The sequence below is a fragment of the Takifugu rubripes genome, chromosome 17 (assembly GCF_901000725.2).
Source record: "Takifugu rubripes chromosome 17, fTakRub1.2, whole genome shotgun sequence".
NCBI lineage: Eukaryota > Metazoa > Chordata > Actinopteri > Tetraodontiformes > Tetraodontidae > Takifugu > Takifugu rubripes.
The window spans coordinates 10,567,261-10,584,471 of record NC_042301.1 but is presented as its reverse complement, the minus strand read 5'-3'; the positions used below and the strand labels follow the sequence as shown (position 1 = coordinate 10,584,471).

Below are 17,211 nucleotides of genomic sequence, written 5' to 3'. Positions count from 1 at the left end.
AGAAAGGGCGGCCTCCTCTACCAGCCCAAAGAGGGACCGTCGGATAGGGAGCCGACCCTCTAACCCTAACAAAACCACCAAACCCTAACTCCAAACAAAGCCGAGGAAGCTCTGCCAGCGGGCGTGAGGGGATCCACGGATCAGCAGTCAGGCAGGTAAGCTCAGGAGCAGCAGTGGCAGGAAAGCAAGAGAGCCCGAGCACGCCGCATCTGTGGCTTTAAGTAGGACAATGGCCAATTAGCCTCACCAGGAACACCTGGTCACAGGGAGAAAAGAAAACAGTTATTGCTTGGGTCATCCCCTAGGGGGAGACAATGTAACACCCCCACCCAAAATTAACTGGACCCTGGAAAGTCTTGAACTAATACAATTTAAATGGCAGTACAGGGTTCACTACAAATAAAGAAAGGGGCAGACAAAGACGAGAGCGAAGGAAAAAAAGTCATCCAAAGCATTGTCGAGTCATTGCCTCGACAACGCGTCAGCCAAGACGTTGTCACGTCCGCGCACATGTTTAATTTCAAGGGTAAACGGCTGAAGGCGCAAACTCCAACACATTAACCGGCGAATTTTGTTCCGCATCCGCCCGCTGGCAGAGCTTCCTCGGCTTTGTTTGGAGTTAGGGTTTGGTGGTTTTGTTAGGGTTAGAGGGTCGGCTCCCTATCCGACGGTCCCTCTTTGGGCTGGTAGAGGAGGCCGCCCTTTCTGTTATCCCTGTTTTGTTCTCTGCCGGATGGGATGTGTTTCTGTTTGTATGCTATATTGTTGTGGGACTCCACCTCATAAAGTCTCCTAGAAAGTCTACCCGCTCTGTTGTGTGGTTTATGTGCGGCCCTTTACCTTTCGGGTTACTCACAAGGTAGGGTCGTAACATAAATTGGGGGCTCGTCCATTTTTTGTGACCTGCTGTGTTTGGGGTGTATAAACTCTATAGGATGGAGTTTAAACTCCAGGACTTTTTGGACGCTCCGTCGGTGGAGGCGATCCATAGTTACACAAAAGAGAACATGTTTGCGATTGCGGAGTACTATGGGCTGGAGGTAAATAGACAGGCTAAGAAACAGGTTTTGGTGCGGGACATATGTGCGCAACTTGTGGCAAGGGGAATCATACCTGCACCAAAAGTAATTGCTGAGCCTGTGCCTCACTCAGTGGGTGAGTCTGTGAGACTTAAGGAACTTGAGGTGGAGTTACAACGCTTGTCAATTAGGGAAAAAGAGCTCCAATTGGCAAACGAATTGGAAATGAGGAAACTCGAACTTCGAATGCGAGAAATGGAGTTGGGCGCAGCTGGTAGAGCCACAGAATTTGATGTCGCCAAGTATATCCGTCTGGTGCCGCCTTTTAATGAGGGGGATGTGGATAAATATTTTGTGCTCTTTGAACGAGTTGCAACCACCTTAAAATGGCCTCGGAATATGTGGACGTTATTGCTCCAAAGTGTGCTGGATGGTAAAGCGCAGCAGGTATATTCCTCACTTTCTCCCGATGATTGTGGAGATTATGACCGAGTTAAATTGGCTGTGCTTAGGGCTTACGAGCTGGTGCCGGAGGCGTACCGACAGAGGTTCCGGAGGCTGAGAAAGAGACATGATCAGACATTTACTGAGTTTGTTCGGGAAAAAGAAACCCTGTTTGATCGTTGGTGTCTCTCCAGTGGTGTAACGGATTTGGGTGAGTTAAAGCACTTGGTCCTGATGGAGGACTTTAAGAATTGTCTCCCCGAGGCTGTGTCCACGTTTCTAAATGAACATAAAACGTCGGATGTCTTTAAAGCAGCTATCCTGGTGGAGGAATACACTTTAACCCACAAGCCAGTGTTTTTGGATCGCCCTTTTAGTAAGGTGGGTGGTGGACGCGCAAGTCGTGTGGTGTCTGAAGGTAGAGAAGCCTCAATTGGGGGTTTTGAGAGCGAAAGAAGACCTGCCTTCTTGGATACTTCCGAGAGAAAAGAAAACAGTTATTGCTTGGGTCATCCCCTAGGGAGAGACAATGTAACAATGTGATATCTGTATTTTTCTACTTTTAACCATGATTCTATGTTTACCATCTTCTCTCAGAAATATATGTTGAAAAGACTCCAAGGGAGGATCATGTCAAACTGAGCTGTAACACCAGCTGTCCTCCCACAAACACTAAATGGTACAAGAACACAGAAATGCATAAAGACCCATTACAACTAATACCCAACACTTCTCAAGACAACTTCCTGTGTGCTGTCAGTGGTGTCAAGGAGCTGCAGTCTGATGAAGTCTGTGAGTATCACCAAACCCGTGGCCTGAACATAGAAACAAGATAAAGTTTTGATGTGGTTTTATCATAAATCCTTACTGTTAAAAATATGTAAATATGAATTTGAGATGCAATAGTCAGAAAAAAATCGGAGAGAATGAATGTATTGAAAACTGATCATTTTACATATCATGAGGACCAAGAGAAGCAGATTAACACACTGTCAATTAAATCTGTGAAGCAAAGTGACTCAGCAGAATACAGATTCAGGCACCAAGATGACAACACAAGTAAGAAACCCGGAACTGTTCTGATTGTTACAGGTAAATCTGGATCATAAAATATAAAACAAGCTTAAATCGAGAGAGCTTTGTATCTGAGCCACATCAAAATACAAGATTTTCTCATTTTGCCATCCATTTGAATCAGACATAAAAGTCAAGATCAGTCCATCTTCAGAGGTGACAGAAGGTGATCGAGTCAAACTGACCTGCAGCACCAGGTGTCCTCTGACCAACAACAAGAACTACATCTGGTACCTGAATGATCAACTTCTACAGCTGCCAGAGCAACAAAACAAACACCTGGTTCTGGATGCAGTCACAACTCAGCATGCAGGAAACTACTCCTGTGCTGTGAACACTCAGAGAGATGTTAGATCTCCTGAAAAGACACTCAGAGTTCAGAGTTCCTCATTAAAATGGACCCTGACGGCAGCTGCAGGAGTTGGTGCTGCTCTCCTGGTCTTCACCTCACTTGTCATCTGTTGCATCAGGTGAAGAACAGAACCTGATGTAAACTGAGTTAATCACATAACACACATCAAATGTGACTGGTATCACACGTGGTTTTTTTTTAACATTCATTTCAGATGAAAGGGAAAGTTGAGCCAGAATACTGTCCTCAAGTTGGAGGAGGTAAGTGGCCCGATGCTCCTTAACTATAACCATCTTCCTAAAACAAAGATAACACCAACATTCGGTGTCTTGCCTCATTGTCAGGTAAATCACGGTCCTGTGCATGAGGAAATCACAGATCAACCCACGGAGGAGAATGGCATTTACTACAGCAGCATACGTTTCCCCCAGACTGATGTGGATCCTCTTGACAGCATGGTCCAACCTCATCAGCACCAACAGGAACAGCACATCCCTTATGCTGTTGTCTGTCTGAGGAACCGCTGCACATGAACAAGCATCTTATAGCGTAATTTCTGATTCCTCCAAGTATTTATACAATTAATCATCTTAGTCTTTAGTCTGAGACCATAACGTTGGTGGGACCACGATCAGACAGGGGCTGATCATCGTCCCCAGTTTGTGGATTCCTGCTGATTAAGACAGAAATAAAACTGCAACTATTTCACTGTTAGAAGATGGGATAAAATTAAGCAGATGTGCTTCATATACACTTACATTAAAATAATAATTTAGCAGCCACAGTTGTAAGGACCTGAACAGGCTTTATCCTGCATTTTAGACAGTTTTTCACAGTTATATAGATGCAATAATAATAATAACAACAATAACAATAATAATCATAACAACAACAACAACAACAATAATAATAACAATACCGTATAGGCTCTGTGAAGTGAACTTATCTGAATGGATCATCACCTGTGACAAGGAAGACAAAGAAAATATTAATTGTATTGTGTACATGTAGCATGGACGAATTACATTGATCATTTTGTACACCGCCATTTTGTAAATCCTACCCTTCGAAAGGTGCACTGATGCAAACACTTTGTTAAAAAGCAGTTTATTCGCAATAATACTCCGTTGCGACATTACCGCACACACGTAAACCTTAGTCATCTGCTGTCATTGACATATTTCTGAAGCGGCAAATTCCTTCAATTGATTTTTAGGGCATGCTAACAAAACAGGAAAATGCCAACCTACACTAGCCACCCTATGTAACCATACATGCCCCAAATTATTTTATTTGTATATGTATATATTTTTTAATCGAACTACAATGCTTGGTGTTTGTGTTTAATAAACAATGTGAGAAACGAAACAGCTGTGTCGATGACGAGGCACTTGTTACCAATAGGCTAATGCCATTTCCGTTTTTTTTCTTTTTTGTAACACTGTACATGTGATAGTTGTTATTAAATGTTAAAAACTCTCCTGAAAAGACACTCAGAGTTCAGAGTTCCTCATTAAAATGGACCCTGACAGCAGCTGCAGGAGTTGGTGTTGCTCTCCTGGTCTTCCTGACCTGGTTTAACAAAGGACGACAAAACCTCTTACTACCGCAATGAGAAACCAGAAAACTGCGATAAAGACCACATTCAGCTCACTGTTACAGGTAAACTTGATGACTGACTAACTTTAAAGAGAAAGGGACGAGTTTGTGCTAATTCTCTGTATCTTTCTCTTCATCTCAGCCCTGCAGGTGAAGGTGTTTCCCACCACAGACGGACAGACGGTAACACTGATGTGCAGCACCGCCTGTACGCTGATTGACAGACCTGCTGCCTACATCTGGTACAGGAACCCAGAGCTTCTCTATCAAGACAGGTCTCCATGGTACCAGGAGATGGTCACCAGTGACAAAACAGTCAGATACTCCTGCGCCATCAAAGGCTACGAGGCTCTCAGAGCTCCTGCAGTCACAGTGGGTCAGTTATGTTTCGCTGGCGTTTCAACCACCAAAGTAATCCTGCAGTTTATTTAATCTGAACTTAATCCAGCAACCAGTTCTCTCTCCACCCAGAGTTGGTCTCATCTACCTGCTTTACGGTGTCCTACAATGATGGGAGAATGTGTTTGCACAACCACACTTCAGTGAAAGGACCCTGCTCCATCACATACCCCACAGGTTCACTTTCTTCATCACTCACAATCAATCCTCTCACAACACTGATCCTTTCATCATTTTACTCTTCATTTGTTCGTGTTTTGTTACTTTTACGTAGTTCCCATTTACAGTACCCTCACTTCCATTATCACAGGTTGTCTCTTTAAATGTTAGTCCACAGGTATAGAGGTAAAACAAATACTGTACGTGATTTACAGTGCATAAACAAAAAATGCAATTAATCATCTGCTTCCAAAATCAAGTTTGAGTAACAGGAAGAAAAAAAAAGTTGCGCGGATGGGTGTTGTCTTTAAATAACTTAAACCTTAAAAAGCATGTCCATGTAAGGCATTAATCATTCACCAGCATCTAAGGGTGAAGTCATGTCGTCCCATTAACAGAAGAAATGGAAATGGAGAGGAGGGCTTCAGGGTATTACAACATCTCAAAGTTACATCAATATACTTTGCAGACAAGTACATGACGTTGTTTTGACTGCTATTTTTAAGCTGCTAGATTTACCACTTCCTCCTGTGTACGGTCAAGACAGGAAGCTCTTCATGCATCACTCTGTTTTACTGTTCTCACCCAGAGGTGAGACCTTCTCACAGAGGGTGATCGAGTCAAACTGACCTGCAGCACCAGCTGTCCTCTGACCAACAACAAGAACTACATCTGGTACCTGAATGATCAACTTCTACAGCTGCCAGAGCACCAAAACAAACACCTGGTTCTGGATGCGGTCACAACTCAGCATGCAGGAAACTACTCCTGTGCTGTGAACACTCAGAGAGATGTTAGATCTCCTGAAAAGACACTCAGAGTTCAGAGTTCCTCATTAAAATGGACCCTGGCGGCAGCTGCAGGAGTTCGTGTTGCTCTCCTGGTCTTCACCTCACTTGTCATCATCTGGATTATGTGGGTGAAAATGGTCACTGTTAAATCAAGAACTGTTTCATTTGTATTATATTGTATATTAACTCAGGACTTTTTGGTTGAAAATCAGAAAAAGCAAGTTTTCCAATCAACATTCAGGACCTGGGATGTCAGACAACTTTGAGATGGTAAATATAATATACCGGTAGTGTTCGATAAATATTTCAAGTTATCACTGAAGACCCCTCCCTCACGTGTTTCTAATTGTATCACAAGTGACTTCAGACTGAAAACACTGAATTGCATCTGGATTTGAGAATAAATCTTGGTGGTTTCTCCTCAGCAAAACCCCGAGAGCCACTATGAAAATGCAGCAACAGCAAAAACAGAGCAAGATGATCATCAATAAAGCAGACTTCACTTCACCCAACAACACACCGATGATCTCTATGCCGCTTTTTCTCCACTGTCTTCTAACTCTCACCACTGCTGACACTGGAAACAACATTGAAAGACATCTAAATATGCAATAGTTTTGTCTTCATTATAATGGTTGTAGTCCTGTGTTGGGTGTTAACGCAGCTCTTAAAGCTCGTATGTATGTGATGGTTTCAGGCCGGGTCACCACAGCTAAAATCAAATCAGATATTTCCGTCCTTGACCTTCTAGCTCACTGCAGCAACTTTGTAATAAAATGTAAAGGACAAGATCATGGAAAATCTATAAAAATGCATGACACAGATGCTTCACTAGAGGTCCTTTTTAAACCACAAATAATAGCAGGAAATGGAGATTTGAAAGTACATGCCAACTTTACAAAGTTCTCTTCCTGTTTTAGCAGATGTGTGTTGAGTTCATAAGAAGAGCGTCGGTGACATAGATCATACTTGTATGTTCTTACTTTGTTGCCGTTAAAGGTAGTTTCATATTAATCTTAAAACACATTTTAAGTTGAAAACAGCAATGTTTGCAACAAAACTGGGATTTGCCATTGTTGGTTTCATCCTCAACTCAGGTAGGAATAATTTTTTTGTGCGTTTGTTAAAAAGAATCTATGTTTGATACTTTGTCAGTTGGCGTTTAGTTAACATCAAAAGCATCAGAAACTTGTAAAACCTCTTGTGGTGTTTGATGACAAAACTAACAGTGCATGAAGTTCATGGTGAGCCTCCAGGTTTTCACTTGTGCTTCTCTCTGCTGAAGCGGTTCTGGGGAAAGGCAGCCGCATCTGTGCCTTAAAAGGTACTTCATTGAATCTGTCCTGCTCAGCTGAACATTCTACAATCCCCAAATGGTTCAAGCTTGATGGAAACAAGTGGACAGAAGTGTTGGTAAATGGAAATAGCCTAAAACACCAGATATCTAAAGAGACCCACCCGACTTTATCAGTCACGGGTTTAACAAAGGACGACAAAACCTCTTACGAGTTTGACACATGTGCAATGAGAAACCAGAAAACTGCCATGAAGACCACATTCAGCTCACTGTTACAGGTAAACTTGATGACTGACTAACTTTAAAGAGAAAGGGACGAGTTTGTGCTAATTCTCTGTATCTTTCTCTTCATCTCAGCCCTGCAGGTGAAGGTGTTTCCCACCACAGACGGACAGACGGGAACACTGATGTGCAGCACCGCCTGTACTCTGACTGAAAAAACAAACTTTAATAAAGAGTAACTGTAAACATGTACATTAGAAATATACTATATGAAATAGGTGCTGATGTTTCCCATTTTACTAAGACTTAGTAAAATCTGTCCTACCAGGCTGAAAATGCATTCAGTGGGATAGAAAACCCGGCAGGATCGTGGCCCTCGAGGACTGAGTTTGACACATGTGCGACTAGTGTATAAGACAGAGTAGGCTTTTTTCACTTGAGAAACATTGCAAAGATTTGGAAAATATTGATGCAGCATGAAGCATCCAGCATGAAGCATTTGTTACTTCCAGGCTAGACTATTGTAGCTCAATATTATCAGGATGTGCAAATAGTGCTGAGAAGTCTCAAGCTCATGCAACTGCTGCAGCTACAGTTCTGACCGCACTAACAGAAGAGATCACATGACTCCTGAGCTGGCTTCTATTCATTGGCTGCCCATTAACCAGCTCCCTGTCCAGGTACAGGAGGCTGACTCCCTCTACTTTTAAGATGAGGCCTAAAACCTTACTCTTTGAGAAAGCATATGGTACAGTAATTCCGTTGTTACAGTTATAATTATAGTAAGACTAATTACCATACGCAGGAAATGTATTATTTGGATACATTCTTTGATTTATGCTGCTATGTGCCGATGCTGCTGGGGTACAGAAACATGATCGCCTGATGGGTTTCTGTCACGCACGCTGGTTCATGGCTGCCTCTCCTCTCCTCTCCCATTTGAGTCTGGACCTGATCAAAATTTCTTCCCTTGAAAGGGACGTTTCTCCGTGCCATTATTGCCTGTTGAGGGTCAGGCCCTGTTTTCTGCAAAAAAAACCCTAGAGAGAATTTAGATTGTAACAGACATAAAAGTAAAGATGAAATGAGCTGAACTGCCTTACAGTATGCTGATGTGGTATTCTGTACAGGGAAGTTGAAAGAAAAATGTTTTGGGAAACATAAATAAATTCTCGAATTTAAAAAATATAATTTCAAAACCCAACCATGACAGCATTGTGCCATTTTAGTCTCTTCCTCTTTATTGCGGGTTTGTCTATAAAAAGTGCTCCTGACACTAACCTCTCATTCTTGTCTTATTATCTTGTCTTATTTCATCTATAAATCTTAACCCTTTAATGCACAACATGGGTCTAAAGTGACCCGACTGAGTTTTTATTTGCTTTATCTTCGCAATTAATTAATTTTATTACTCAGCATTCCAGGTATTCCTCAATTAACTTGTTTTTGATCATAATTCATCCTTCTTGTATAATTTTATTTTTTACATTTTGAATAAAAACACTTTTTACATCACTACCCCTCTAATGCACAACATGGGTCTAAAATGACCCGTAACCATTTCCCATGTTATTTCATGTGTTTCTATGCTGAATGTTTATAATCAATGTATTTACTCATTTATTAATCAAACTATTCATTAACTTTTAATTGTTTTATGTAGCACAAATCCTCATATTAAGTGTTCTGTTCTTCCTTTATGAATAAGCATAGCTTTTGTCAGTCTTCATGAAGTTTTCCCATGTCCACATGGGTCAGACCCACATTTTTTAACATACAGTATTTACAGTATTTACCACTGTGGAGAAGATTGTATTTGAAGACCTGAAACATGTAAGTCTTATTTTACAATAATTATCATATTACCTAATAAGAAATTTGATGTGATAACTCTGCATAATTATTGATTATGTAATTAATTTGAATTTGAAGAATAAGTAGCTCCATTTCTTGTCAGAAAGGGAAAAATTTTCAATCGCTACCGTAGCTAGCTAGCTGTTGACATTTGATGACTTGTGAAACATACGTATATGATAATTGATAAGGGTTACCTTGAAAATTAGTCATACAGTCTATTAATTAGTCATAAGTATATTAGACTACTTATTTCAGAAAGAAAAATAACTAGCCTATTGGTTAGCTAGTTAGACTTGTCAAAGTAACTGCTGCTAGCTAGCTAGACTTGTGAAATATAAATAAGTAAATATAAAATAAATAATAAATATTATAATAGAAATAAGTAAATATAACTGATAAGGTTTAAGTTACCTTGAGAAAAAATACCTTACTTGGACACCAAAATAAAGCTAAACTAGTGACAGTTGACAGATCCTGTCACTAGAAATGCCTCAAGATCATAATAAACCCTAGCTGCCCCACTATCAAGCTTGTCTCTGTATACTGATGATGATATTTTGTGCATTTGCTTTTCTATATTCAGATCATGGCTGTTCAGAGATTCACAGCTGAAATGCTTGTGGAGATGCTGCAGAAGGGACTGGAAGGTGAGGATGGAATTGGTTCTGATTCTGAGTCTGAAATTTCAGATGAAGATAATGACCCAGCCTATGTGTCTCAGGGTCAAGCTGGAGTTATGGGTGTGTCTCTCCTGAATGAAGAAGACTCTTCTGATGACCAAGAGGGCTCATCTGATGAGTCTCCTGAAGAGGAAATTCAGACCCAGTCAGATAGATTTAGTAAAAACGGGTCTTACTGGAATGAGAATCCCCCCACTCATGGCAGAACAAAAAGCCATAACATTCTGAGGAGCTGCCCAGGACCTACACCTGGATCAGTAGCAGTTTCACCTAAGGATGCCCTGGATAAATTCATCAGCGACAACATCATCGAGGAGGTTCTGAAATGCACCAATTTAGAGGGACGCAGAGCAGCCGCAGTGCAGCCGCAGTAAAAGGGAAAGACTGGAAAAGTATCGACAAGGAAGAATTCCTGGCCTTTATCGGTTTGACCCAACTTGCAGGGGGGGACAAGAGCTAGGATGTTGCCTTGCGGGAGCTGTTTCTCGACCCCCTGCAAAATCCAATTTACAAGGCCACCATGGGTGTCGGGAGATATGAAAATATCCGTCGCTTCCTACGGTTTGACGACAGGAGGACCAGGGCTTTGCGACTGGAAACAGACCACATGGCGGCATTCAGATACGCGTGGGAGTGCTTTCTGGACAACTGCAGAAGACGGTTCATCCCCAGTGACTGTGTCACCATTGACGAGCAGCTGGTGCCGTTCCGGGGCAGGTGCCGGTTTTATATATATGCCCAGCAAGCTGGCGAAATATGGCCTAAAAATATTCTGGATGTGCGATGCAAGGGTGCCTTACACAATAGACGGAACTGTCTACACAGGGAGGCAGCCAGGAGAGGAGATTAAGAAGAAGCTTGGGGAGACTGTTGTCCAACAATTGTGCAGTGGGATCAGAGGGACAGGTGAATGCATATTATCAGTTCTATCCATGTTTACAGTCTTTCATACTGTGTAATTTTATTGAAATGGTTTCTTTGTAAGCAAAATAGAATAGAATAAATAAGAATGAAAGAATAAATGGGAGATCAGTAAATTTAATTTTTAATTCTATGTTGTATACTGATAAAGTGCAATCTTTTTTTTCCTCCCATAGGCCGCAACATCACGATGGACAACTTTTTCACCAGTGTCCCTCTGGCTGAGAAGCTCCTTGAGAAGGACCTAACAATTGTAGGCACTCTCCGACAGAACAAGGCTGATATCCCACCTGTGATGAAGCCATCCAAACTGCGTGAGATCTACAGCTCAGAGTTTGGATTCAGAGGCAACATGACCATGGTGAGCTACGTCCCAAGAAAAGGAAAGTCTGTTGTCCTCTTGAGTACAATGCACGACGACAAAGCAGTGGATGAGAGCAACCACAAGAAGAAGCCCGATGTGATCCTGTTCTACAACCAAACAAAAGGAGGTGTAGACATAATGGATCAAATGGTTAGCGCATACACATGTAAGCGGAGAACAAGGAGGTGGCCAATGGTCCTCTGGTCTAACATGCTGGATGTTGCGACCCTTAATGCATTAGCAAGCTTCACATCACAACACCCGGGGTACATGAGTGGCATAAGCAACGCACGCCGCCTGTTCATCAAAGAGCTGGGCCAGGAGTTAGTCACGCCACACATGAAGAGGCGCATGGAGAGCACACCCATACTCCAAAAGCCCATTGTAGAGGCTATGGGAAGATGCGGCATCATAAAACAAAACCCAGGCACCACACAGCTACAGGAGGACATCAGGCAAGGGAAGAGGAAGAGATGTGCAATCTGCACAACTTCCAAGGACAGAAAAGCCAGCAGCTGGTTTTCCCAGTGCACCAGGCCTGTGTGCAAGGAGCACAGACATGTTGTGTTATCTACTGTGATCAGATGTGTTAAGTTAGTTTAAATTAAATCAAATGTTAGTTTAAATGTAATCAAATGTTAGTTTAAATGTAATCAAATGTTAGTTTAAATGTAATCAAATGGGATTACATTGTTAGATTTACGGTTCAATTTTATCTACTGGACTGTGATCAGTTCTTATATTTTATTTGGTTACAAATAAAATGTTCATAAAATGTAAAAATGTTAATAAAAATTGTTAATAAATAAAAATGTTAATAATAAAAATGTTAATTAAAGGTTAAAATGGTTAAAATATCAATATCTGTTCAACTCTTATCAGAAGTATGTGTCTACAGAATGTTCGTGTTTGTGTGACAAATAAACATATTTCAAAGATAAAATTCATGATTATTTGGCCTAAAGCATTGTTAAAGTGATTATTTGAAGCAAATTATTGTTATAGTTTGAAGTAATTTAATTCAAAATCACACTTGGATAAATGGGTCATTTTTTACCCATGTGGTGTAGTAATCCAAAATCTATTTTATTCCTAAAATAATAAACAGAAAATGGAAGCATTGACCTTGTACTAATCAAAAACAAGATATTACAATTATAATTGGGCCATTTAATAATAAAATGAATTGATTTTTAAAAAATACAGCAAAGAAACACTCACCCAGCCTGAAAACACATAGAAAATGAATACGGGTCATTTTTGACCCATGCTGTGCATTAGAGGGTTAAAGCACATTCTAAGGAAGTGGAGATAAGAAGGTACATATTGAATTTACTAAGTTCTCTTCCTGTTTTAACAGATGTTGAGTTCATAAGTAGAGCGTCGGTGACATAGATCATACTTGTATGTTCTTAGTTTGTTGCCATTACTGGCAGTTTTATATTAATCTTAAAACACATTTTAAGTTGAAAACAGCAATGTTTGCAACAAAACTGGGATTTGCCATTGTTGGTTTCATCCTCAACTCAGGTACGAATAATTTATTTGTGCGTTTGTTAAAAAGAATCTATGTTTGATACTTTGTGAGTTGGAGTTTAGTTAACATCAAAAGCATCATAAGCTTGTAAAACCTCCTGTGGTATTTGATGACAAAACTAACAGTGCATGAAGTTAATGATGAGCCTCCAGGTTTTCACTTGTGCTTCTCTCTGCTGAAGCGGTTCTGGGGAAAGGCAGCAGCATCTGTGCCTTAAAAGGTACTTCATTGAATCTTTCCTGCTCAGCTGAACATTCTACAATCACAAAATGGTTCAAGCTGGATGGAACCAAGTGGACAGAAGTGTTGGTAAATGGAAGTAGACTAAAACACCAGATATCTAAAGATACTCATCTGACTTTATCAGTCATGGGTTTGACAAAGGATGACAAAACCTCTTACTGCTGCAATGAGAAACCAGAAAACTGCTATGAAGACCACATTCAGCTCACTGTTACAGGTAAACTTGATGACTGAATAACTTTAAAGAGAAAGGGACGAGTTTGTGCTAATTCTCTGTATCTTTCTCTTCATCTCAGCCCTGCAGGTGAAGGTGTTTCCCACCACAATAGTTCGAATCAAAATTGTTAAATAGTTAAATAAAAGTTATCTTTCATAGGAAATGTGCTAACTTTCATGTAAATTAGTGCTGACATTTTAGCATGAATGTGTGGAAAACAGCAGAGGCAAAAATTGTTGATCATTTCTACAGTTTTGTGAATCACTTTACATGATGAAGTCCTTTCCTGTCTGAAACATGTGTGAAAATATCTGTTTTCTGCATTTGAATCAGACATAAAAGTCAAGATCAGTCCATCTACAGAGGTGACAGAAGGTGATCGAGTCAAACTGACCTGCAACACCAGCTGTCCTCTGACCAACAACAAGAACTACATCTGGTACCTGAATGATCAACTTCTACAGCTGCCAGAGCACCAAAACAAGCACCTGGTTCTGGCTGTAGTCACACCTCAGCATGCAGGAAACTACTCCTGTGCTGTGAACACTCAGAGAGATGTTAGATCTCCTGAAAAGACACTCAGAGTTCAGAGTTCCTCATTAAAATGGACCCTGACAGCAGCTGCAGGAGTTCGTGTTGCTCTCCTGGTCTTCACCTCACTTGTCATCATCTGGATTATGTGGGTGAAAATGGTCAGTGTTAAATCAAGAACTGTTTCATTTGTATTATATTGTATATTAACTCAGGACTTTCTGGTTGAAAATCAGAAAAAGCAAGTTTTCCAATCAACATTCAGGACCTGGGATGTCAGACAACATTGAGATGGTAAATATAATACAGTGTTCGTTAAATATTTCAAGTTGTCACTCAAGACCCCTCCCTCACGTGTTTCTAATTGTATCACAAGTGACTTCAGACTGAAAACACTGAGTTGCATCTGGATTTGAGAATAAATCTTGGTTGTTTCTCCTCAGCAAAACCCTGAGAGCCCCTATGAAAACGTGGCAACAGCAAAAACAGAGCAAGATGATCATCAATACAGCAGACTTCACTTCACCCGACAACACACCGATGATCTCTATGCCGCTCTTTCTCCACTGTCTTCTAACTCTCACCACTGCTGACACTGAACTCAACATTAAAAGACATCTAAATATGCAATAGTTTTGTCTTCATTATAATGGTTGTAGTCCTGTGTTGGGTGTTAACGCAGCTCTTAAAGCTCGTATGTATGTGATGGTTTCAGGCCGGGTCACCACAGCTAAAATGAAATCAGATATTTCTGTTCTTGACCTTCTAGCTCACTGCAGCAACTTTGTAATAAAATGTAAAGGACAAGATTATGGAAAATCTATAAAAATGCATGACACGGATGTTTCACTAGAGGTCCTTTTAAAACCACAAATAATAGCAGGAAGTGGAGATTTGAAGGTACATGCCGACTTTACAAAGTTCTCTTTCTGTTTTAGCAGATGTGTGTTGAGTTGTTAGGTTCAAACAACCTGAAACACGAGAAAAACAAATGAGGCAAAGACAACAGTTTAGAATTTTAAAGGAGGTTCCTAGTTACAGAAGTCAAATGTGTCTAAGGGAGGGGGAAAACACAAGATAGTAGGTCTCAAACAGAGCAAGAGACTGTAAATCATAATGGTGAGATTATACGTAGGCCTTCACTGATTTGATTATCTTAGCTCACAAACAGCACATTCTTCTATATCAGACAGATTAAGAGAACATCTCCTGGGTCATGCCCTGACCCTAACCCAGCTCCTGGGTCATTGTCAGGCCCTGCAGCTCTATCTCCAATCAATGCCACTTCTCCAACAGCCACCGCATTTCTGTCGCCCTTGGCCAGAGAAGTTCGAGGTGACATACCAAGCATCATGAACATTAAGCATTAGCAAATAATAAGAAACATTAAGTAATGAGAGACAATATAACAAGAATAAGGAATATAACAAGGTGAAAGCAAATAAGAGATAACTTTAATATAATGGATCTAACATTTCCCTCCTGTTTATCACATATTTGCTTCAAATTCTCATAGTCATTTAACAATCTCTTCCAGTAGATTTTCAAAGTCATGTTTATGAACACAAATACATTTACACTCAGGGGAAAATTAGCTCTATTCACTCGTAGTCTTCAGAGTCTGTAGTCAAATCCAGCTCATCTGTAAATTAAGGGATTCAGCCATACGGTTTTTCCATAGGAGCGATAGCTGTGGTGATAAGGCGGTTAATAAGAGAACGCAGGCAGGGAATACAACAGCATCCACACAAGGTAAGGATTGCAGCAAAAACAGCTACAGAAATTAGAATAGATGTAACCAATGTCTTATACTTCCCAAACACATTCATCCATTCGTCCCACATCGCGGTCTTTGCTCCTGAGTGCTCCTTCATCTTGCTGTTCAGGGTGCGAAGGCCTTCTATGGCCAGTGTGAGACTCCCATCTGACGCAGTGTTGTTTGGAATGAAGGTGCAACATTGATCTCTGAACACAGCACACACACACACACACCCTTTCTCAGCTAACAACATATCCACTGCGATCCTGTTCTGGAATGCCATAAGGGAAGTAGCCGACAGTTGGCTATGAACAGCCTCAAAACCGCTCTGAGTCCAATTTCCTAAACGTTGAACATTGTAATGGATGTAGTTGATCCTGTCTACATTCTTATTTATTGTACACCACCAACAAATAGAAGATTCAAAACCAGCAGCTACTTGATCCACTAATTTATACTCATCCGGAACACCGCGTGGCACACCGATGGCGTCAATATATTTAGGAACATTTTCAGATAACCATGTAGATCTTTTATTACGACGTCACTGTTCAGGCATAAATCTATGCGTGTGAGTGACTAATTGATCAGCCGACGTAGGGAACACAGAAATTAGCATAAGAAGTGTTTTTAAACACATAGTCCTGTATCAAACAGTCTCTCATTCCCACACCACCAGAAACAAAATAAATAACAGACACAACTTCAGAACACTATAATGCATGCATGAACAGCAGGGTGCAACAAATGAACTTTCCAACAGACAAAAAACATACATCATTTTACAGTAAGAACAGTTTTTCGTTTTGCATTGAAAATTGTATCAAAACTACTTTCAGAACGAACAAGCTATTAAAGAGGTGTTAAAGAAGTGAAGCTGAAATAATGGAGCTGGTGAGTTTCAGGTGAATGAAAAGCTTACAGGTCAAATACAGCACAAGAGCTGACCTGCTGTTGCCACATTGGTCCTTTAGGTTGTTATTTGCACTTCGCTTGTCATGCCGTATTTTGGTAACATTCAATCTTAAACCTGGGGGTTTCCAGAGGTATCATACAAATAAAAACAAACAAATGAAGAAAATACACACTCCCAAACATTTAATTGCATTCTGTAGCCACTTGGGAGTCATTTGAACTTATTTGATTTCAACTGAGTTGGAGACTTTGTATAGCTATTGTGATTGTCAGGAATACTATGATTACAGTTAGCACCAAGGCTAGTATGCTACAGCGTCAGCCAATCTTCTGTATTTCTCTCTTTTTTTTTCTCTTCTTTCTTTCTTTCCCGTATTATCTTTTGTTTATTTTACCCGCTGCTGTCCTTGTGATGTTTATGAAATTGGTACACTATTTATGGACCATAACCTGTTGAAGTAGCCTCCCTAAGTGAGTCGGCGGCTCTTAAAACTTCACTGACTTTCGGGTCTACCCAGACTCTATTCGTCTAAGTCCACCCTATTATCAGACTTTGCATCACCTTCCCGGTTGGAGTTTTCAACAGAAATGACCTTCTTGCAATGACTGAGGTGTACCCAGGTTGATCTTTCAGCTATTTTAGCAGCAGTAGGTGTAGACAAAAGAACTTGGTCAGGTCCTTCCCACCTAGGTGAATACCAGTGGGGTTTTTTTTACGCTCCTCACTAGGACCCAGTCGCCTGGCTCCACTGTTCTGTTGGGAGACAGAGGGCGTCTCGGTTTCATGACCTTGCTTTTGTTTTTCTAACATTTTTCTCATGTAATCAGCTA

The 17,211-nt window shown here is 40.7% G+C and overlaps 3 protein-coding genes and 1 long non-coding RNA gene across 5 annotated transcripts in view; all 4 read left to right on the top strand.

The window, feature by feature from the left end:
• The window catches only part of LOC115253203 (uncharacterized), a 90,598-nt gene that overhangs the window by 64,534 nt on the left and 8,853 nt on the right, over nt 1-17,211 (top strand). The window contains exons 7-8 of the mRNA XM_029850395.1: nt 2,396-2,555; nt 2,662-3,007. Coding sequence (XP_029706255.1) covers nt 2,396-2,555; nt 2,662-3,007 — 506 coding nt within the window. The remainder of the gene's footprint in view (nt 1-2,395; nt 2,556-2,661; nt 3,008-17,211) is intronic.
• Nucleotides 4,472-6,299, top strand: LOC115253212 (uncharacterized). Its single transcript, XR_003891482.1, has 5 exons — nt 4,472-4,551; nt 4,631-5,064; nt 5,636-5,961; nt 6,050-6,107; nt 6,263-6,299. It is a non-coding gene; the product is annotated as an uncharacterized lncRNA (long non-coding RNA).
• On the top strand, nt 6,329-12,113 carry LOC115253205 (piggyBac transposable element-derived protein 4-like). The gene is made up of 4 exons (XM_029850401.1): nt 6,329-6,934; nt 7,123-7,412; nt 7,492-10,799; nt 10,991-12,113. Exons 3-4 carry the CDS (start codon nt 10,355-10,357, stop codon nt 11,779-11,781), a joined length of 1,236 nt encoding a protein of 411 aa, XP_029706261.1. The 5' UTR covers nt 6,329-6,934; nt 7,123-7,412; nt 7,492-10,354; the 3' UTR covers nt 11,782-12,113.
• On the top strand, nt 12,140-14,728 carry LOC115253206 (uncharacterized). 2 transcript variants are annotated; one of them, XM_029850403.1, is made up of 5 exons: nt 12,140-12,708; nt 12,963-13,175; nt 13,509-13,854; nt 13,943-14,000; nt 14,150-14,728. In XM_029850403.1, the coding sequence occupies exons 1-5, from the start codon at nt 12,585-12,587 to the stop codon at nt 14,297-14,299; spliced, it is 891 nt and encodes a 296-aa protein (XP_029706263.1). In that variant the 5' UTR covers nt 12,140-12,584; the 3' UTR covers nt 14,300-14,728. The 2 variants fall into 2 exon arrangements, with proteins under 2 accessions (XP_029706263.1, XP_029706262.1); XM_029850402.1 differs by having other exon boundaries at nt 12,897-13,175.

What these genes read in the sequence shown, in the direction of transcription:
- LOC115253205 (XM_029850401.1), top strand. Translation starts at nt 10,355, where the DNA reads ATGTTGCCTTGCGGGAGCTGTTTCTCGACCCCCTGCAAAATCCAATTT. An exon ending in CAGTGGGATCAGAGGGACAG is followed by an intron (nt 10,800 to 10,990) that starts GTGAATGCATAT and finishes TTCCTCCCATAG; the next exon opens with GCCGCAACATCACGATGGAC.
- LOC115253206 (XM_029850402.1), top strand. Translation starts at nt 12,585, where the DNA reads ATGTTCTTAGTTTGTTGCCATTACTGGCAGTTTTATATTAATCTTAAA. An exon ending in TGGTTTCATCCTCAACTCAG is followed by an intron (nt 12,709 to 12,896) that starts GTACGAATAATT and finishes TCTCTGCTGAAG; the next exon opens with CGGTTCTGGGGAAAGGCAGC. An exon ending in CTTGTCATCATCTGGATTAT is followed by an intron (nt 13,855 to 13,942) that starts GTGGGTGAAAAT and finishes GTTGAAAATCAG; the next exon opens with AAAAAGCAAGTTTTCCAATC.